At 41.0% G+C, this 23,146-nt stretch overlaps 1 protein-coding gene across 2 annotated transcripts in view; it reads left to right on the top strand.

Moving 5' to 3' along the window:
- The window catches only part of dner (delta/notch-like EGF repeat containing), an 80,808-nt gene that overhangs the window by 19,919 nt on the left and 37,743 nt on the right, over nucleotides 1-23,146 (top strand). For both annotated transcript variants that reach the window (XM_023792146.2, XM_023792147.2), the window contains exons 2-5: nucleotides 17,877-18,206; nucleotides 19,092-19,186; nucleotides 20,107-20,270; nucleotides 21,481-21,629. In XM_023792146.2, the coding sequence (XP_023647914.2) occupies nucleotides 17,877-18,206; nucleotides 19,092-19,186; nucleotides 20,107-20,270; nucleotides 21,481-21,629 (738 nt within the window). The remainder of the gene's footprint in view (nucleotides 1-17,876; nucleotides 18,207-19,091; nucleotides 19,187-20,106; nucleotides 20,271-21,480; nucleotides 21,630-23,146) is intronic.

Genomic DNA, 23,146 nt, shown 5'->3' on the forward strand with positions numbered 1-23,146 from the left:
TGGAAGATGGGTGGATGGAAATGGTGCCCTTTAAAATATATATAAACTTCATGTGCATAACATTAACCACATTAAATACTCAACCGGCAGTGCAGTATATCCATTCATATGTTTTCCAAATGTTTAGCCTATCCAGTATTGAGTTATGGACAGTAATATGCATGTTTAACTAATAGCGAAATTTAGAACTGTATTATGAGATCCAATGCATATAATGAACAAGCAAAATAATGAACACTCAATGCTTTATATACAGTCATGGCCGAGATTATCGGCACCCCTGGAATTTTTACAGAAAATGCACCATTTCTTCCAGAAAATTGTTACAATTACAAATGTTTTGGTATACACATGTTTATTTTCTTTATGTGCATTGGATCAACTCCAAAAATGGGCCACACGAAATTATTGGACCCTTTTCAAAATTGTGGGTAAATCGTTTTATTTCATATGATGCTTGTTTGAACTCACCTGTGGCAAGGTGCTGGCAATATAGCAATCACACCTGAAGCCAGATAAAACACTCCCACCAGTGGACAGAGAGCGCACGTTGGAAAGCTGTAAACCTAGGGGAAGCACTGGTCTGTATGTGCCACACTAAGCATGGAGAACAGAAAGAAGAGTAGAGAATTGCCTGAGGAGTTGAGAACAATAATTGTGGAGAAATATCAACAATCCCAAGGCTACAAGTCCATCTCCAGAGATCTTCATGTTCCTTTGTCCACTGTGCACAACATAATCAAGAAGTTTTCAACACATGGCACTGTAGCTAATCTCCCTGGACGTGGATGGAAGCAAAAAGTTGAGAAAAGACTACAATTCAGGATAGTCCAATTGGTGGATAAACAGCCCAAATCAACTTCTAAACAAATTCAAGCTGTTCTACAGACTCAGGGTGCAACAGTGTCAGCTCAAACTATCCATCGACATCTGAACAAAATGAAACACTATGGCAGGAGACCCAGGGGGACCTGACTGCTGACACAGAAACATAAAAAAGCCAGACTGGAGTTTGCCAAAATGTACTTGAGGAAGCCAAAATCATTCTGGGAGAATGTCTTGTGGACAGATGAGACCAAGGTAGAGTTTTTTTTGGTAAAGCTCATCATTCTACTGTTTACAGAAAACAGAATGAGGCCTCCAAAGAAAAGAACATGGTACCTACAGTCAAACGTGGTGGAGGTTCAAAGATCTTTTGGGGATGTTTTGCTGCCTCTGGCACTGGGTGCCTTGACTGTGTGCAATGCATCATAAAATCTGAAGACTACCAAAAGATTTTGGGGTGCAATGTAGGGCCCAGTGTCAGAAAGCTGGGTCTGCATCAGAGGTCCTGGGTGTTCCAGCAGGACAATGACCCCAAACATACCTCTAAAAGCACCCAGAAATGGTTAAAGACAAAGCGCTGGAGAGTTCTGAAATGGCCAGCAATGAGTCCAGATCTAAATCCGATTGAACACTTATGGAGAGATCTGAAAATTGCTGTTGGGAGAAGGCACCCTTCAAATCTGAGAGACATTGAGCAGTTTGCTGAAGAAGAGTGGTCGAAAATTCCAGTTGAGAAGTGTAACAAGTTTGTTGATGGTTATAGGAAGTGATTGGTTTCAGTTATTTTTTCCAAATATTAAGTTGAGGGTGCCAATAATATTGTCTGGCCAAGTTTTTGAGTTTTGTGTGAAATTATGTCAAATTTGGCTCTTTTTCCTCTGATATTTGTGTTGTTCCAATGCACATTAAGGAAATAAGCATGTGTATACCAAAACATTTGTAATTGAATTTTCTGTGAGAAAAAAAATTCTGGAAAAATTCCAGGGGTGCTGATAATTTTGGCCATGACTGTAATGATAAATAATCTAGTTGTGAAGAGAAATGGTTTATGTGATGTACAATACTCATGTATACTCCTTTTGTATTTTTCATTCCTGTTCTCCAACATGATTCCTCAGACATGACATCTTCTTCACAATTCCCAGGTATCCTGTTGACATTTCTCATAGTGTAATTTCTAAATAGAAGCTGAACGTCTAATAGTTACAAACTCATGCTTGTACAAAAGAGCCACTGAAGCTTCTGAAAGTTTTCAGTCCTAAGTACTTAATACCTTTAGACCTGAGGTCGCTAAACAGCGAACCATGGTCTGGGTCCATGCCGTCCTACCCAGACCCCGACCTATGATCGATAAATTATTGAGAATTATTAAACTGTTTCTATTTTAACCAGTGCGGGTTTTCTAGTCTTTACAGCACTTGTTCAGCAGTCTTGGAAACTCACAGACCAATTGTACGTGTTGTAAATCATCTCAAGTTTTGCTACACAGCCATAAAATCTGTGCATTTCGATCAACTTGAGTCAGTGAGTGATGAGATAGGAGAGACGATGAAAGTTGACAGTCAGATTAGTGAGTCAAATAAAAGTAATTTCACATGCCATACTCTAAAAAGAGAAAAGAAGACAGCAAAAACACAGCATTTAATCAAGGATGGACTGACTCTTACCTCTTGGTTGTTCCCACTGGCAAACATATCCACTCAAAACCAAAGTGAGGGCACAGAAAATAAATGATCGAAGGATCCAATATGATCCATCTACCAAAATATAAGCACATTCATTCACTGCCCAACTGCATGCTAACAAAGATTCTGTTAAAGTTGCTCAGATTTTGGGTAAAAAAAAGAACCATTCACTGACGGAGTGCATGAATATGGTAGCTGAAACTTTTTGTGAAAAAATCAAGCAAATCATCAGCTACAAGCCAGCATCATCAGCTACAAAGAAAACTGAAATATGAACCCAGGACATACTAGCACAGCTGGATGAAGAAATTCATGACACCATGTATAGGCTTAGCTGTAGGTGAGTCCACTGATGTGTCTGACAATGCTCAGCTGTTAGTTTATGTAAAGTTCTTCAACAAGGAGAAGAGAGAGTTCTGTGAAGACCTGTTAGGTGTGACACCCCTTCAGACCAGTACAAAAGGAGAGGACATTTAACAGGCCATAAAGGAGATGTTAAGAGGAGAATAGAGTTGAAACAAATGGTTTCAATAACCACAGATGGAGCCTCTACTATGATAAGGAGAGAAAAAGGAGCTGAGGAAAGAATGACAGAGGATAATCCTGAGCTCATCTCTTACCATTGCATAATTCATCAATTGGTCCTGTGCTCCACCAGGTCAGACAAGTATGCTGAGGTGATGAACACACTGACGAGAATTATGAACTTTCTCAGGGCATTCTCTTCCCACCAGCATGGTCAATGAAATATTCAGAGAACCTTCTGGTGCACAACAATGTAAGGCTCAGCAAAGGCAAGGTGTAGGAGTGCTTTTGGTCCATCCAAAGGAAAATCACAGCATTTTTGGCATAGCTGAAGAGTGAGAAGACAACGTCATTTTCTCTCCTATTAGAAGACGAGAAGAACATAGAAATTGTGGTTCATATTTCATCTCACCTGAATGAACTGAATTTAAAACTATAGGGCAAGGACAACTCAGTTTGTGACCTGATGACACCTTCCACAGGAAACCTGAGATTGTTCAAGGAAGGCCTACAGGGACCCCAACAGTGCAGGAACAGGTTCAGGGTGAGAGAGGTGTCTTCTTTTGTTCACTTTGTTGACAAATTAATGTAAACTTCAGCAAACATTTTGACAGCTTCTACCTTGGACAGCAGCTTACCCTGTTCACAAAGAACCCATTCCTCATCATAGCTGTCAGGATTTTCTTAAAGAACATCACACATCAATTCAAGTGAGCAAATGTTAAACCTCTCAAGATGCAACTGGTCGATCTCAAAGTAGATGTGGCCCTGAAAGAGTATTTTGGAGGAACTGACCCTGCCACTTTCTGGCTCTAAATGGTCTAGGAGTCAACTTTCCCAGGTCCGAGAAAATAGCCCTGTAGATCTTGGCTATGTTCAGCTCCACATATAGCTGTGAGACAAGTTTCTCCACAATGAATATTATTAAAACCAAATATCATTCCAGGCTCACCAGTGAGCATATGTATAAGAATGGTCCTGTTACCACTCCAGCCAAGATATTAAATCCTGGCAGGACAGGCTGGAGTCAATTTCTCTCACTGAAGGTGGGGGAGTGGGATATGAGAAAGAAAGAAAGAAAGAAAGAAAGTGAAAAGGCGATGATTAAGTGGTTTAATTGTTAGGTTGTGTATTATAAAATTGGCCAATCAAGAAAGAGTAGGAGTATCTTTGCTCCAGGAAATTTTCTGTAACTGAATCTCTTTTAATTTTTAATCAAATATCCCTGCTTTAGACTATGAGTGACTTTGTAATAGGGCAGTGGTGGCTTGATGGTTAGGGTAGCGCACTTGTAATTGAAAGATTGCAGGTTCAAATCCCCCACCAGCAAGTCACGACTGAGGTACCCTGAGCAAGGTACCGTCCCCAAGCACTGCTCCCCGGGCGCTGAATTAGCTGCCCCCTGCTATGTCACGAAAGTCACATATGGGTCAAATGCAGAGGACACATTTCATTGTTGCGCACTGTGTGCTGTGGTGTGTTGACACTGATCACTTAATTCTAACTTTGTAACTGTTAGGTAAAATTTCTTGTTATAATTCTATTTCTATTCTATTTCTATTTCTTATTTTAAATACAATCACCCTACCCTATCTTAGAGGAGGAAATTTAATATGCTAGTTTTCCAGAGACATTTCTGCTGGAAGCAATTAGCTTTTATGTTTGGGTACCATTTCTACAGTCCTTGCTCAGGCCTTGCTGTGTCATCATTAGATACAGAGCCAAGAACGTTGAAGGTCTAAAGTAAGATGCATTAATTCATTATTTGTTTGGTACACCCTATTTTTCTACAATCCACTGACTCTTCTTAACTTTGAAATGTGGATCTGCTGACTATTCAATGGGATCATCTGTCAAAATGGCAGCATGCTAGACAACAGTTTTCCTCAATGAAAAGAGAAATGGAAGTAAAATACAAATGTGGGAGAAATGTTTCTGTTTGCTTTGTGTGGCACGTCCCAAAAATTAAAGATGCTAAGCTCTCTGATGAATATAACATTCTTTTGATAAATAACTAAGTTTTTATGCAAGTTATGTTGCATCTACATAGTGTTTAATCGTATTCCCTGGATTGGATCTCATTACCACTTCAAAAAAATATATATGGATGAAAATCTACACATCATAGACCAAACACCTGAGCCTCAAAAATGAAATTGGCAACAGAGAGCAGCAGAGGGCGAAAAAGAAGGTTTTAGTTGCCATCTTGTGAACACAGCCATCTGATTTTCAGAATATTTCTAAATAACAGAAAAAATATATAAACGTTATCAGCCGCCCCCCCCGCTCTGCAGATCTTTTTGGTAGCAGCCTGGCAGCCAGTCAGCAAAATTCATTGTGGGGAACTTTTCATGTGGGAGTTTAATCAAATCACTTAGCACTAGTCCAAGTGAACCTGATTCCATTAAGACAATTCATATAAAGTGCTAAAGGGGCACCAAATATTTGGCTTGACCCTGTACTCAAGCCCCAAGTTTTGCTCATAACTGTGTATTTATATTGTGGTGTTGGACAGACCGAGGCATTGTGGGAGCAGAGAGAAACATGGAGACTCGCTTATCATGGAGAACACGCTCTTTATTAGCAGTCCTGAAAAGGACTACATCAGGCACCCAATGAGCACCGAACCAATCACACACAGCAGAAACACAAGGTTGTCAGATGCTGCACTGTAAGATGCATACACAGTGGGAGATTTACATAAGCTAAATACTCACGGGGGTCGGACATGGTACACACAAGACACGGGCAAACACATGTGCGACAATAGGGAAATGTAACCATTAACATTAACAACAACAATACAACAAGGGCTATTTACAACTGCACGTGGGGCATGCTGGGACATGCAACCCGCCAGTGCAACAATATTGTAGTGCCGAGCAGAGCAAGGCATCGCGAGAGCAGCGAAGAACAAGGAGACTTGCTTGCCGGGAAGAGCACGCTCTTTTATTAAAGTCCTTAACAGGATTGCAACAGGCACCCAACGAGCACCAAACCCAATACAACAGCAGAAACACAAAGAGGTCAGACGCAGAAATGTAGGGTACACAAACAGTGGGAGATTTATACAAAGCTAAGGACACGCAAGGATTGGACAGGGTGCACATAAGACACAGGCAAACATACATGCCTCACCCGGGAAATACAACTTGCATTTACAGAAGCAACAACAATTACACACAGGGGCTATTTACACGGCCCACAATCATACACAGATCTCGCTGTACTGCTCCCCCCCCCCCCCCCAAAGATCTACTATCCCCGTGACCACCATCCTCAGTCCCCACCTCAATTCTGAAGCAAGTCACAGGTGTTCAATGGCAGCTGCCAGTTTGTCACCTCCAATGACAGAGTACTGTCAGCTCCCAATGCTAGTGAGCACTGGCGGGGCATTGCTGATGGCAGGGGCTGCATGACAGATCCCCTCGGCCAACAACCTTCTTCTTACGTGCCTTATTTGGATCTGGTACCCCTTCCAGAGGGTCCACCTGGCCAGGGAACGCCACTCCCAATGACTCCCATAGCCAGGCCCCCTTCTCTGGGGACACCCAGCACTTCTTTCTACTCTGCTTATTAGGGCCTTATTAGGCAGGCTGGTCTTGCCAGGGGGGGGGTCTCCTGCTCCTGCATAGCTGCTTCTGCTTCACAGCTCGGATAGCCTCTTGTAGGCATACCAAGTGGGCCTCCCCCTCCCGCTGCTTGTAGAGGTCCTTCGTCAGCTGGGCCTCCAGAGTGAGGCATGCCTCCTTGCGGTCCTGCACCATGGCCTTTGCCTCCTGCAGCCTGTGGCGCTTCTGGGCCAGCTGGGCTTCCAAGCCGCGACACACCTTCTCCCGGCCAAGTAGAATCATCTCATGGCCCATAATGCTGCCTCCACTGCCTCGGCCAGACACATCTGGCAGTTGCGCTCCTGATCCTAACTGGCCAGCTCACTGTGCAGCCACTTCAGCTCCTGCCGCTTGTGCTCCTTGGACTCCCACAGCCGCTCCTGGTCTTGCTGTTCCCACTCCCGCTGGTCAAGTTCGTGGCGTTCCTGGGCTAACCAGACCTCCCAGCTGCAGCACACCTCCTAACGATCCAACAGAGTAGCTTCCGTCCGCTGCCTCTGGTGGTCATGCTCGCTGCTGGGGTCACACTGTGGCTCCTCGTGACTGACGAGTGAGGAGCCCTTGTCAGCCGCTGAGTGGTTGGAGTCCACGGTGGTGCCTGCCCTCTTTAGTCGCCAATGTCGTCTCCAATGAGAGTCTGGTGCGGCCAGTGCACTTCTGCCAAGCAGGATGGCCGCTCTATTCCCTGCAGTGCACTCAGCTTGTCTGCTGGTGGGTTTGGGGCAGACATTCGGGCAAGAGTGTAGCCGGTGCCCTCTCTTGCCTCAGGTATAGTAGACAAACTTCTCTCTCCTGTCCGTCTTCTCCTCCGAACCGTTTCTGCTTCGCTGCTTCATTGCCACCTCGAGGCCTGCCAGGCTGCAGCAGGCTTTCCGGATGATGTAGAGCGTCCGCTCCAGCATCGCTAGTGGGATTGCTTCCGGCATCCTACTTCTGACACCACTGTAGCACCAGGCAGACTGTCGCAAGAGCAACAAAGAATGAGGAGACTTGCTTGCTAGGAAAAACATGCTCTTTTATGATAGTCCATAACAGCACCAAACCTTTGCTGTGTCCTATTTTAAATCAAAATGAGACGTGATTTGTCTCGTATTGTATATATGCAACATTACATAGTAGATACCTACAGAGCCCTGGAGAGGCGCAGGTTATACTCCTTCCACCACAAGACAAAGTCCTCTACTAGTCCTCTATACTCTGACTCATCTCCGTTAATGACGTGTCCTACAATGGAGGAGTTGTCAGAGAACTTCTGCAGACTCAGGGAGAGGGAGAACAGGTACTGTAGGACCTCACAGAGCTGGCTGGCACATGTCTTTAGCACCCTGGGGCTGTTTCCTTCAGGGCCTTCAAACTTTCCTGTGCATGAGTTTCTCCAGCTTTTTCCTCACCTGGTCAGTAAAGGCAGACAGACTGGGAAGGGAAGTGGGGGTGGAGACCTTGAGTTTGATGGGCAAGTCACAGGGAACTGTGGAGATTGTAGAGGGGGGAAGGGGCAGTGAGGGCAAACTCACACTTGGCCCAGTTGCCTTGCACTCTGCCTTTACATGATTGCCCCCTTCCCTCTCCCCCACTTGTCTGCACTCACATTGCACTTAATGTTTAAGACCTGAGCACGCGTTTGTCATTGCCATTACTCCATTTTCACCAGTGTGGTGCTGGGCTTTTTTCCAGTCATGAACTGGTTCTGAGCGTTTCCACCGCAAAAAAAAAAAAACTGGCCCTGGGCCAGGAAAAATAACTGCAGCATGGCACCACAGAAAAGCTGGTTTGAACCAAGTTGCAACCATAACATCAGCAAAATTGGGAACGACTATAACGTCCACATCTTCTGCATTACTGGATAATTTGATCAATAACAGATGTAGTTTTGTCTAATATTGCCAGTACTATAAGTGAAACAACTTGCCAGTGCCTATTAATGGAATAATGTTACATATTTTTTTTATTCTGTGGAAAATGAAAGATCAACCTGTTCATCTGTATTCCATGCTCGGGCACAGTTAGTGATCCCAATTCCAACTAAACGTGCCTGGACCCACTTCTTCCAGGTACAGTGCGATCACACCAGTCAAACAAACTGGGCTTTTGGGGGGCAAAAATGCTCAGGCGCAGTGCAGATCTCTTAGTGTGTCTACAGCATGAGTTGTTGGTGTTGGGGGAGGGTAAGACTTGTGAGCCCTCTCTGTCCCCTTCCACTACAATGTTAACAGCTTGTTTGCATCTGATGATGGTGTTCATCCCATTTCCCACTTCCTTTGTGCTGTTCTGCTGTAGCTTATGCTTCAGCTTCTCCCTGTAGCTGTTTTTCCTATGGAGGGATGAATCTTCAGTTCTGCCTGCAGCTGCTTGATCTCCTCCTTGTCACCAGACCTGAATGTCCTCTTCATGATTTGAAGGTCCTTCAGATCCTTTGTGATCCATGGTGTGTTACTGGGAAAGCAGCGCACTGATTTTGTGGGGACTGTGTTGTCCTTACAGAAGTGGATGTAGTCTGTGATACAGTGGCCTCAGTGTCCTCCCTGTATGATGCACAGAGCATGTCCCAGTCTGTCTCTGTCTCTGAAGCCATCCTTCAGAGCCTCCTCAGCCTCTTTCCACTTCCTTACCATCCTGGTGGTCACTGGTAGCTGATGACTGTCTGGTTTATAGGTTGGTGTAAGATGAGCCATGTTGCAATCAAAGGTGGCAGAGTTATAAGAACATAAGAAATTTACAAACGAGAGGAGGCCATTCGGCCCATCAAGCTCGTTTGGGGAGAACTTAACTAATAGCTCAAAGTTGTTAAAATCTTATCTAGCTCTGATTTAAAGGAAGCCAGGGTTTTAGCTTGCACTACATGAAAAGGAAGATTATTCCATACTCTAACTACACGCTGTGTAAAGAAGTGCTTTCTCAAATTCAGTTTAAAATGTTCTCCTGCTAATTTCCACCTATAGCCACGAGTTCTAGTATTTAAACTAATTTTGAAGTAGCCATTTGGCTGAACAGCATCCAGACCTCTTAGAATCTTATATAATTGGATCATGTCCCCCCTTAATCTCCTTTGTGCGAGGCTGAACAGATTCAGCTCAGCTAACCTCTCCTCATAAGACATTCCTCTAAGACCAGGAATCATTCTTGTAGCCCTACGTTGAACCTTTTCCAAGGCAGCAATGTCCTTTTTAAGGTATGGTGACCAAACCTGCACACAATATTCTAGGTGGAGTCTTACCAAGGAATTGTATAACCGTAGCATCACCTCCCTTGACTTAAACTCCACACACCTAGAGATGTAACCCAACATCCTATTGGCCTTTTAAAATGCTTCCCCACACTGGCGAGAGTGGAACATAGAAGCATCAACATACCCACCGAGGTCTTTCTCATAATCAGCTACCTTTATTTCAGTGGAACCCATAAAATATCTGTACTTTGTATTTCTGCTCCCTGCATGGATTACCTTACATTTATCTGTGTTAAATTTCATCTGCCAAGTATCAGCCCAGTCGCTAATTAAATCCAGATCCCGTTGTAGCCTCTCTGCTGCTAGATCAGTATCTGCTACACCACCCACCTTGGTGTCGTCTGCAAATTAAACCAGTTTACTGTATATATTGGTGTTAGTATCATCAATGCAAATTAGGAACAACAGTGGTCCTAAAATTGAACCCTGCAGTACCCCACTATGAACACAGGCCCACTGTGACATTGTGCCTCTAATAACTACCCGCTGCTTCCTGTTTGTTAACCAGTTTTCAATCCAAGGTGCTACAGTTCCTAAAATCCCTGCAGCTCTGATCTTAAACAAGAGCCGTTTGTGGGGGACAACATCAAAGGCCTTCTGGAAATCTAAGTACATCACGTCATAGGCCTTTTTGTGATCAATTTCTCTTGTAGCTTCCTCAAAGAACTCAAGTAGATTAGTTAAACAGGATCTACCGCTCCTAAATCCATGTTGGCTATCCCTCAAAATGTTATTTGTATCCAGGTAATCTACCATTTTCACTTGGATTATAGCTTCCATTACTTTTCCAGTTATGCAAGTTAAACTGATTGGCCTATAGTTTGCTGGATTACTTCTATCCACTTTTTTGAATATGGGTGTTATATTAGCATGCTTCCAATCAGAAGGTACCACACCATTAGATAAGGATTTCTGAAATAGTAAAGTTAAAGGTTGGCTAATAATATCCCTCATCTCTTTTAAAACTATAGGTAAGATCAGCCTCAGTTATACATATATTGGTCATAGATAACGCGCTGTATTTGTACTAAATGGTGGCAAGTTATTTGTGTTCTCTACTGTGAACACCTGTGCAAAATAATCATTAAACTCATTTACTATGTCGGGACCGATCGCGGTGCACGGAACGGGGAAGCAGGAGAGGAAGACAAAGGATTGGGTAACACAGGATTTAATCGGGAAACGGAGCAGGGACATGTAACAAACTAAGGAACGAGCAACACCACACCATCAGACTACTGGACTTCAATGACAGACCTAGGGAAACGGACTCAAACGTGGACTAAAATACACAGGACTCAATGGAAAAACAGGAAACAGCTGATAACAAGCGGGATTCCACACGAGGTTAATGAGGGGGTGTGGCACACAGGAGGATCGGACGAGCAGGGCATGACATACTATATCAATTTCAACAAAAGATTTCCATGGCTCCATGTTAATCCTGGTGTGGAAGGGGTACTGTGTTGTGTTTTTACTGTAGTAAAGCTGTTAATTCAGAGATGTCACCACTTGCAAAGAATTCAGAACCAGCATTTATTTGGACTGGAGAAAATTGGAAATAAGCCCTTGAGCGATTCAGTTCACATGAAAAATCAGAATGTCACAAGACAGCAATAACAACACATGTGTATGAAGACAGGTCAGTTCAATTGCAGCTATCTAGTGTGGCTGCTAAACAGCAGGAGGAAGCTAGGGCATGTCTTTTGAAAATCATTGGTGGTATGCAGATGTTAGCCAGGCAGGGCTTACCTTTTGAGGAGCATGAGTGTGATGAAGAGAATCTTGATCAGTTACTCAAGTACAAATCAGAGGATGATCCTTGCCTTACCAAGTGGTTGATGGGTAGAAAGGACGTCAATGCTTCAGCTCCAATTCAGAATGAATTCCTGCAGTTGTTTAGCAACTCTATCATAACGGGAACAGTAGCCTAGACAATATCAAATCACTTCCACAATTGCAGTTTGCTGTGATGGTGGATGGTACATGAGATGTGTCCGGAAACTGAGTAAAAAAACAATACTGTACTAATTCCACCATCTCAAGTTAATTTACAGAAGAGTCAGAGACTGTGTCCCACTGTATCCCAGGTAAATTAAAATCACCCATAACTACCACATCATTTTTATTATTCATAATCCTGATTATGTCATATAACATTCTGCTTTCCTCTGCAGCTACATTAGGTGCTCAATAACAAACACCGACAATTAGGCCATTTGAGTTTTTAGCATCTAGTTTTACCCACACAGCTTCTGTACTTTTATTTTTATCAGTGAGCTCCCTTGTCTGCAAGTTTTCATTTACGTATACTGCAACACCACCTCCCTTCCTGCCTATCCAGTCTCTACGGAATAACATATAACCATTCATATTATATCTTTCTCCATCATTGACACTTATCCATGTTTCTGTCATTCCTATAATGTCATAAGTGTCTGATGAAATTAAAGCCTCTAAATCATGAATTTTGTTTCTAGTACTCCTAGCATTTAAATACAGACCACAAAGGGTAGGCCTTTTACAGTGCCCACTTTTAATATTTATTGCGGCTTTCCGTCTCTCCCCACCTAAATTCTTAACTAACCTCCCTGCCCCCCCAGTCCCTAATTTAATCATTCCTCAACTACTCTACACATGCACTTCCCCAATACACTGGTTCCTCTATGGTTCAGAAGCAACCCGTCTGGCTTGAACAGGTCCCACCTGTTCCAGAAGGTCTTCCAGTGCCCCATAAACCTAAACCCCTCTTTCCTACACCACCCTTTTAGCCACGTGCTTCATCTCCTTATCTCAGCTAACTTAGCCTGGCTTGCACGTGGCACAGGAAGTATTCCAGAGAACACCACCGTGGACGTTCTGCTTCTAAGCTTATCTGCGACTTCTATAAATTTATCCTGCAGAACAGCCCTCCTGCCCTTTCCTATGTTGTTGGTGCCAACATGCACCACAACCACTGGATCCACCCCGGCTGAGGCCAAAAGCCTGTTTACTCGATTCGGAAGGTCCCCTACCTGGGCACCAGGCAGGCAAGGCACCGTACGGGACCCTCTATCATGGGTGCACATAACTGTCTACACCACTGACAATTGAATTCCCTACTACTACAACCTCCCTCTTCCTGGGGGGAGGGGGCTGCTCAGTGCCCAAGGACCCTCCTGACTCCCCAGTCTCTTCTGGCTCTAAAGCTGGAAGCACCTGAAAGCAGTTAGTCACAGTCGCTTCAGGTGATGCTGCCTCTGTGAACTGTGTACGCGCTTTTCTACGTCTACGACCTACATTCACCCAGCTCTCTCGACCTATTTGTTTTTCATTCTCCCCCCTCCGCAGTAAAAATTAGTGAGGATAGAAGAGAGTGAAATGTGGTTGAAATAACCAGAAATGGCAATAAAAGCAAAGATATGGTCAGTGGTTAGTTTGCCTACTCCAACATGACCAGCCTCTGTGTGCTGGCTGGGGTTGGACTCCAGGCCCCTTAATGCCCCTTTCCCCCTCTACTACCTGAGATGTATGTATATATTGGTCGTTACCATGCACAGTATTCAAGGACTCAACGGTAATTTTTGTCACATCCTAGGTATATCGTCAGACTATAGTGTTCAGAGTTAATTTCCCCTAATTTCCACCATAGAATTGGCTGAAACTTTATTTGTGGCAGGTGATGTAGAAGTGGCAGGTGTGGCAGAATAAGACCAAGTTGGCATGGGAGACATATTATGCATTATCACAAATATTTGAGCAAATAAACCCCATAGTATTTACACTTCACTCCAGCTTTTGCCTTTGCATGCCTGTTTTCTTTAAACAAGTAGGCCTACACAAAAACCCAGGGCTCTGTTATATCTCTTACTTTTATCTCACAGAAAATATTGGTCATAGTGCAAATGAGAAATAAATACAATATAAATATTTAGACAAGTGAAGAATATAAATAATATAAATGAAATTTTAGCATACAGACATTAAAACAATTTTTTTAGCATTTAAACACAAAATGAACCGGATAAAACAAGAGCATATTCTGTACTAAACACATCTAAGCATATTTACCAAAACAGTAATTTGTAAAGTAAGAAAATAAAGTTAAAAAAAAAAACAATACGCCCTGCCCCGATCGTCCGCTCCTTCCGTGTGCCACGCCCCCTCATTAACCCCGTGTGGAATCCCCATGTGATCAGCTGTTTCTGGTTGTTGTCATTAGTCCTCTGTATTTCGTCCGCGTTTCAGTTTGTTTCACCAGTCTGGTCATTGTATTGTCCATCTGCGGTTTGCCTGCCTTACCTGTAGTTAAACCCCGTATTCCCCGATATCCTGACGTCTGCGCCTTTGTCTCCGTTCTGTCCCTGTTTGGCAGGACAATATTATTATAATTACTGTTACTGTCCATCATTGTCTAAATGTATTTTTACTGTCTAAATAAATGTATTCAGCTAGTGTAAACATGCACGATGCTATCACAGCGAATACGAGGCTGAGACTGAAGCTTTACCCTTTGTTTCCGCTGAGAGACATGCTGCGTGACTCATTTCCCCGCGTGTACAAGTTATCTTAGGTCGACGTTCAAGGTTTGACTTCTGAGATTCAGATCGAGCTAATTTTTTCTCGAACTGATTTTAAGAAATTTGAGTTCTAATGAGTTCGAGAACTGAGGTATAAGTGTAGTTTCAGAATTACATCTTATAACTAGAAGGTTGGGGGGTGTGGGAGGAGTATTGGACTAAATGAGAGGGGGTGATGGTGCTGTCTGAGGATGGTGCTGTCTACCCTGATGTCGTTCTGACAGCATCCTTTCTAGTTACAAAGGTCTGCTGCCCCAAGGTCTTATGCAGAATATATTCTGCTGAAAAGCTACAGATCTTCAGTGGAGAAATAACTTGTGAATCAGTTGTTAGTTATGTTACTTCTGTTGTTCTACTGAAATATGCTGCTGTGACTTGATTTTCTCAGCTGCTTCTTCGTCGCCCATCCATTTACCAAAGCTGCAAAAATGCTTGAACCACTTAGATCTGACTACAGCAAAGTGAATTAGATCATCCAACACAATTTATATAAAAAGATTTATCTGTAGTTTTTAGTAATTTTATTTTCTAAAGGACATTCCTGATTTTTCTTAAGCCGCCAAGAACACAATTGCTCCTTTTAAACTCTGAGTGAAAACCACCTCAAAAAATTGTATGTTTGTATTGTGCTGTTTGTCTTACTTGTACATTTTGGAAAAGCATCCGCTATATAAGTTGTATATGTATTCCCACTTGTATATGTATGTGGGTTTTAAAGGGGAGCAAGATGGAATATGCCAAATTTACAGAATTCCAATGTACTTGTGCAGATGGCAAATAAATTATCACTTAATCTGCTAAACAAGTAGCAATAATTTCATTTGAAAAGAATGATGAAACTTTAGATTGAATCAGCAATTGAAGTGTCGATATGTGACTCACAGAATAAAGCTTTTGGATTTTAGGCATTTTCTGATCTAACTGCTCTAAGCAGCTGAAATGAATGTTGAGTGCCCTAAAAGGATGGCTTTACACCCTCATCTGCCTGACATTCACATAGGGTGATGTCGCACAGAGGAATTCAGATGGTCTTGTGACCATGGTCCCTGAAATAGATGCTATAAAGAAATGTCATAAAGAAGGCTGCTTTTGCTTTAGAGCATTTTTATTTGCATTATCAGCTACATACCTGCTGAGGTAGAAACTTGATATCTGATAACGCAATATATTTTTATAAGGTTATAAATTATCTTTCCGAATACAGTAGATTAGGAAATCTTTTAAATGACTGAAAGCTGTATTCAGATTTTACCCTACAAACTAGGTGTGTACATGGGGGGGGGGGAACTGGAGGTGCTTGAGCACCTACCCCTTGAAAAGTCTGTGTACATCATTGAAACTATTCTCCATGGAAATCTACTTCCCTTTTAAAATGCAGAATTCAGTTTTTAAGGAAAGAGGTTAATACTATTTTGAAGCATTTGAAGTATATAGTAAGTAAATGGAACTTTTAATGTATTTCTGGTAAAAGTAAACTTACCCACATGTGTAAGCTGGGCCTGTATATCATCTTATTTTTTTGGATCATTAAACTGAAAACAGCAGGAGGCGAATGTTTTAGGACAGGGAGCACATTGTTATTGTGTTTATGTAACATCATTTAACAATCAGAGTGCTGGTAACTGTTGCCATTATGGATTTTTCAGCCCCATACAAGGCTGCTTCTGCTCCTCAGATGCCTCGATCCCCCAGCAATATGTAAAGTTTTCTCAGAACAAATTAACTGAAAAAGAATTTCCCTTTCTTTCATTAATACATTAATTTCAGGGGATTTAGACAGAAATAATTTATTCAATCTATTTATTCAAAGTAAAAACTTAATTCTTACAGGTAATGGTAAGGTATCATAATGGTATCATGTGCTTTTTGTATGCATTTGTTTGATGCGTGCGTATTTGGCAGATGATTTCTTGCGTCAATTGGAATAATAGTGTTGTTTACATCACTAGACCTGCATTCTTGCTTGCAGTGGTGTTGTTCTCTTCAGCACAAGCCTCTAGGGGTCTCCGGATGCTTTTCAATGGCATTTTATCTAATGTGTGGGCAGAATAATCTGTGGGGGCTGATGCGTGGGACAATACAATATATGGCTATACCTCACATTTTAGGTAGAATGTTGATGTCTGTGTCTCCTTGTTTCTCTCTCACACACATGCACATGCTGTGAGTACAAACTACTATAATTGCTTTCTGGTTACCTAGCTACTGTAGCCATGGTAACAGTGGCCTTCAGATCTGTAGAAATAGTCATAATTGCACTGTAAAGGCACCCTCTTGTGAATTCATTTCTCCCTTTTCATTATGTTTCTCTATTACAAAATCTTTGGTGATTTTTGTTAATTAATTGTTGGCCACCATTAGATCACACACAACTAATTATATCAGCACATCCCATCTCCATAGAGGAATTCTGGCATCATATTTTTCCATGTATTTAACAGGGTCTTTCTAGCCAGATTAGCTAACTGTACCCATATCTAGCTGTGTCTTGGTGTTTTATCAACTGAATAATTTGCTAATTATAAATTGCTAACTCATCTCTCAACCCACAAATGAATCACGACACAGATTTTTCCTAAATTAGCTTAAATATCTAGATTAAATTTTGCAATTAACAGTCCTGCTTAAGCCATCTGACTACACCAAGTGCACCCTCAAGTCACCAAACATATTACTTATGCTATGAGTCAGCAATCACTTGGTTCTTAATTTTCATCCTGTAAACACACTTATTAAATTTTTTTTTTATTTAGGAGCAGTTTTTTATTCTGAAATTACACTAATTATTTAAATTTGATTGTCTTCTGGAGAATCTTTTTAATTTGTTCTCACCATAATTTATTTCAGTAATTTTCCAGACATAAATGAACGGCATCTGTGTCGCTTCAGTCTTATCTGCAGGAGTTCCTCACTTCATCTCTGTCCCTCACCCCTTATCCCCTTTCTGTGTATCAGGATAAGACAACATGGAAACAAGCTAGTGACTCATTTGAAGACAATTAGGCCTGAAATTGATGATAGCAGTTAAAGATGACTGTAGCTGAATTCTTGTTTACTGTCATTAGTTGAGATATTTCTAAAATTTGGAGCAAATCGGGAAATCGGTGTTGTTAAACTAAGATGTCTTTAACATGCAGAGATTCTTTGTTTTCCTGCAGTTACAGTTGAAAGAGGTTGTTTTCACATGTGGTGCTCATTGAATACTTTTGTTTTACATAGTATTTAATCTACTAAAATGCTTTTGGTGTCTGTACTTGTATGTGCACATGTATATGAACATGAGTTTCAGTTGTGCACAACTGGCATCACTGTCTATGCATGACATGACATAGCTCATACATATCAGCTGTATACTGCTCAATAGAAATGCAGTTTTCATTTGTGTGAAATGACAACACAGTGACTGGACTGTTTCTGAGAATGAAACTGAACTTTTTTTTTGTAGTTTTTTGTAGACGTCTGTGCCAGCAATCCCTGTATCCATGGAAATTGCAGTGATGTGGGTGGGGTGTACACCTGTGAATGCAGCGAGGGTTTCGAGGGGGAGAGGTGCGAACGGCCATCTTCAAACATCCCCATGACCATCTGGGAGTCTTCCTCTCTGACCTCGGAACATGCAACACTTGCTACTGCTGTCACATCAGCTGCACCTACTGAGGCCATGCAGGCCACCCCAACCACAGCACCCACAAGCACACAGGCATTGCCATCACTGCAGCCATGGCAGCCCACGACAGAACAGAGAGTGGCTACAGTGATTTGGGACAATGATCAGGTAAGACTGTCATTTGCCTGGTCATTGCTTCCTATTTGATATCTTCTTACTTACTCTATAAACAACCCAAAGTTGATGATTTTCTTATTAAACAATAACCATGTTTCTGAAGCACAAAGACAATTTTTGAGATACAGGCAGTAGCCAGGTTACGAACAAGATCTGTTCCTTAAGTGACTTTAAGTTGAATTTGTAGGTAAGTCAGAGAAAAATACAGTATATAATAGTTATACAGTAATAAAAGTAACTACATATCATACTGTACTGTACCTTAAGCCGACCAACTGCTGAAGCTGTGCAATGTGTCCATAAGCATCACAAAGTAGTGAATATATTTGTTATTTCAAATCATTGCATTGAACCCAATTTTTTTATATAATTGGCTTTATGGCAGTCCGTTTGCAAGTATGACTTAGTCAGTCTGTAAGTCAGATGTTCTTAACCTGGGGACTGCATGTACAAAACACAAAATGTGTTATAGTTAATAAATGTGTTGAATGTAAGGCACATGCCCTTTTTGCTATGTGCTAAAGTTAGCATGTTTTCCTTGTGTCATGCAGGTGTTTTCCACCTACTCGGTTTCCTCCTGTAGTCCAAAAACAAGCAGTGAAGCTGATTAGTGTCTCTAAATTGCTTATAGCTGATGAGTATGTGTTCATGTACATTTTCCCTGCAATATACTGGCTTCTCATTCAGAGTTTACCATAGACTTATACCCAGTCAGACCCACCCTGCCTATCCACAGAAACCTTGACTGACGTCAGCTAATTGAAGATTGATTGGTGAATCAATGCATGATTTCATACTAAATGACTCTAGTTTCTTTTTACTGCCAAATCTTAGTACTTGTGAATTAAGCATGATGGTGTTCATGGTCTGTTTTAGGTGCAAGAGATGTCAGACTGCAGGAGCCTGATGGGTAGGGATTCTTCAGGGGCTGTGTATCTAGCCCTAGAGTTGGCTGAAGGCACAGCCATCAAGTAAGAATTGAGGGTCCCCTTGTCCATCTAAGCATCATTGGAGTCGGTTATATTTTAATTACACTGTTGTGACTGAATGACACAGTTAGATGAACATACCTTATGTTCCATTTAATGAAACATTTGTGTTTTACATGTTCATTATTGCTGTAACTTTATTGTATCCTTTTCATTTCGATTTTTGGGATATTACGAACTGATTTCAGTTATTGCAGATATACCCCTCTACTATTTAAATATTAAGGAGCCCTATGTTCATCAGAACTGTCTTTGTCTCTGGTAGTGTTTCCAGAAACAGTGAGTCTGTCCTTGGCCACTAAATGACATTCACAGCATAGAGATGTGCTGCAGTGACGCCATGGCCTCCTCCCCCGAATACTAATGAGTTCTTTGTTGTTCTTGAGCTACTGACTGTTTCTTGTGTGCAGTCACCAATAAAAATGGCCAAAGAAATGGATACACAGGCATTAGTTGAAGGTGCTATTGCAAGCATGTCACCGTGGGCTGGGATAGATATTTGTCAATGTTAAACTGATACTAATAAGTAATACGAATAACAATAGAAACAATTATACTGGTAATTAAAAATTACACAATTTATGTTATTACTCAGTACTACAACATCTTTTTGACTAATCTGAAACTGAGAGCCAAATATTATGTTAGGACAATTGTGTACATTAACACTATATGTTGATGTTCAAAGTGTCTTTGATTATTTATATCATATATTTCTGATACATCATTTTGGGACATGACTGAAGAAAATGAGTGTTTGGGACGGAGGGAATAGACTACTTGAGTATGGCAATGGGTGGAAAGTTCAGGTTATTACAATTTAAGAGTATGGATAGAGAGTATTTAAATAGAGAATACAGATATTTGAGTTGGGTGTAACATAGTCTGTTGTTTTTTTGCAGGATCCAGGCAAACATTACTGGCATTACAGGTTTGTGGCGTGTCAGTGAGGGTGCATTTCACCACTGCACAGTCTCAGATGGCGCGGTAGTCTGGCTCCAGCAAGCTTCTGATGGTCTGGTTCTGACAGAGCAGTACCTTCCACTTGGCCAGAGCTACTTTGTGGGTAAGTGTCTCCCCTGTGAGTCATTTATCCCTGGTCTGTGTGAAGCTGTATAATATGGTATTTCTTATCTGCATCTTTTTGATGTATGAACTACAATATTAAATTACTTATATTGAATGTTTGGTTTGTTAACCATTTTGTATACATTTTATTAGCTGTGTTACTTCTGTTATGTATAGAACTGTGCTGATGTCACTGCATTTTCTTAATTGAAAATTAATAATGGATGTGTAAAATAAATGTAGCAGACAAAGGGATAAAAATATATTCGAAAGAGTTCATTAACTTAGACTTCTGTGAGGTAAAATTATTTGAGCCTCTATATATGAGCAAACCAATTTATAAACCTATAGTAAATGAGAACAAAGTTATTTAAAAATACAATTGAAAACTGTAACTATTTACCTCACTTGTACGTAACTGTGAAAAAAGTCTGCTAAATAAATAAATGTAAATGAAGCTCTTTATTTCAACCCATACGGTATTCAAATTTAATTATACTTCTCCTATTATAACATCTTTTCCCGAAAAATGAAAATATTTGAATTAATTTGTCCACAATTTTATGTAACATTTCATAGTATATTGTTCTTCAAAATGATGACACAACAAATATATTTTTCCTTAAAATTTAGCATTGTATCTTCTAACTGGTAGATATACAGACAGACACAAAGACAGACAGTCTTTAATGATCCTATTTTATAACCCAACGAGGAAATTCTGACAGCGAATGGCATTCCATTTAATTTGGTTTCTCCTTGATTATAGCCCTGGCTGCTGTAGCACACTGGGCTTTTCAAACTACACTCCACTGGTGCAAAGCTGTCAGTATAGACACTGTTATAGACACAGTATAGACTGTCCTGGAATTTATGAAACCAAAATGGGCCTTTTGTTATTTTATCCATGTATTGTAATTCTACCTTCCAATTCATTGCAGGTGGTAGATGTTTCCCTTACTAAAAACACGTTCAGTACTTACTACTGCCAGTAACTGGCTTCATTTAGCTAACTCCAATAAAAAAACAAGTGTTAGCAGTCACAACTGAGTTTTTCCATCCATTTTCCATGACCCTTTATCTGATACAAGTTCATGGTTGAACCTGGAGCCTATCTAAGGAAGCATGTGTTTATGTGTATACAAATTATTTGAATCTCATGTGGTGCCAGGTAGAGCATTTTGCTCATGATTTGTGTTCCCATGCAGGTGTCCTGCATGATGACACTGCCAATGGTGACACAGTGACATTGCTTCTGCAAGTTACAATGAAAGCCAGCAGCTGCACAGAGCCAGGAAGCCACTTCAATGACCCACAATGTTCTGGAAAGGGGACATGTGTCACCCAGCCAAGTAAGGTAGGCAGTCAGAACTGAGGCTTCGCCAAAGTAGGACATGCCTGTTTCACCTGCATCTCTCTATCGCTAAAAGATATGTACATACATACACACACACAGTACTGTGCAAATGTCTTAGGCAGCCAAAGAAAATGATGTTTAAATGATCTTTATGTTGGCAAAAAGCTATAATGTGTTTGTCAAAGTATTTTTAGCTCAAACATGTCAAACCCTCTCCTAAAGTTACCCCAGTTTTGTTCAGCAACCATCCCATACTCCTATATATTTTCTAACTTGACCGTTCGCACACCTCATATAGCTATTGAATACCTCATTGTTTTTTAAAACTAATTTATTCACTAATTTAGGAGCTGGGGTGCCACTGAGGAGAAGTTTGGAAACTGAAGTGGTTTGCTTTTAGCCATACAACAAGATATCAGTAACTTTTTGGATAACAGAAGAAATTCTTGTTTTATGGTGTTACTCTAAATTTGCATAAATACTAATACTAAATTGTATTCTGTATGTTGGTGTAAAACTATGCAATTATGCCTGTCAAAGTGTGTTAGCCATTTCAAAACCTGAAGAGAGGTTTGAGAAACTGAAGCCGTGTTTGTCTAGACATCCAACTTGATATCAGTAACTTTTTGGGGATGAAAAGAAATTTTTGCTAGATTTCATTGTGTTGCATATGTTCTAATGTTATCTTTTTAAATTGTTTGTTGTTCTGATCAAATGTGCCCTGACCACCCAGGTAAATAGCTGTACAATTTCGTTTGACTTCCTAAGATTTATGCACAGTTCTGTACACACACACACACACACACTACATGAATCATGACCAATCCTCTGATAAATAACCAACTGGGAATCTAATAATAGAAACAACAGAACTATAAGTATCAACACCCTTATCTAAACGTGCCCTCCTACATCCATGCTTCCTGTTTCTAGAGGGGAATACAGTGGTGTAGTCTGTCAGTGCCCCTAGGGCTTTGAGAATTCTGAATGCCACAAGAGATATACAATAATGCACAAAACATTTTAGTATAGTTATTTGTATTTATAGACTGCACTACACAGCAGTAAGATCAAAAGAAGGGTCACCGAGGGAGTCAACAAGGGACCCAAAAGCGTCAAATGATAACTGCTTCATTTTTTAGTAGCATTTTATGGATACTATTATTTACTTGCATTAATTAAATTCGCATTTGTTTTTTTCTGCACTGTACTGGACAGTTCAGTATGTACACTGAAGCTACCCAGAACATGGACTTTTTTCAGTTTCACTACAGCAGCAAAAAAATTAATTTAAACAATATCTCCAAATGGAAAGGCTAGGCAACGCTCTGTCATACTGCCCATTTCTCACACAAATGAATACACAGAAAACAGCTGGTCATCTGCAGGTTCTGTCTTCAGGTAAAGCATATTGGCTTTCATCTGTGCACATCCATTTTATATAACAGCTGTATAAAGAAGGTACCTGCAATTTTAAAACCTATAATGTATGATTATTCTGATTTGCTATCATTACA

The sequence above is a fragment of the Paramormyrops kingsleyae genome, chromosome 17 (genome assembly GCF_048594095.1).
Source record: "Paramormyrops kingsleyae isolate MSU_618 chromosome 17, PKINGS_0.4, whole genome shotgun sequence".
NCBI classification, from domain to species: Eukaryota; Metazoa; Chordata; class Actinopteri; order Osteoglossiformes; family Mormyridae; genus Paramormyrops; species Paramormyrops kingsleyae.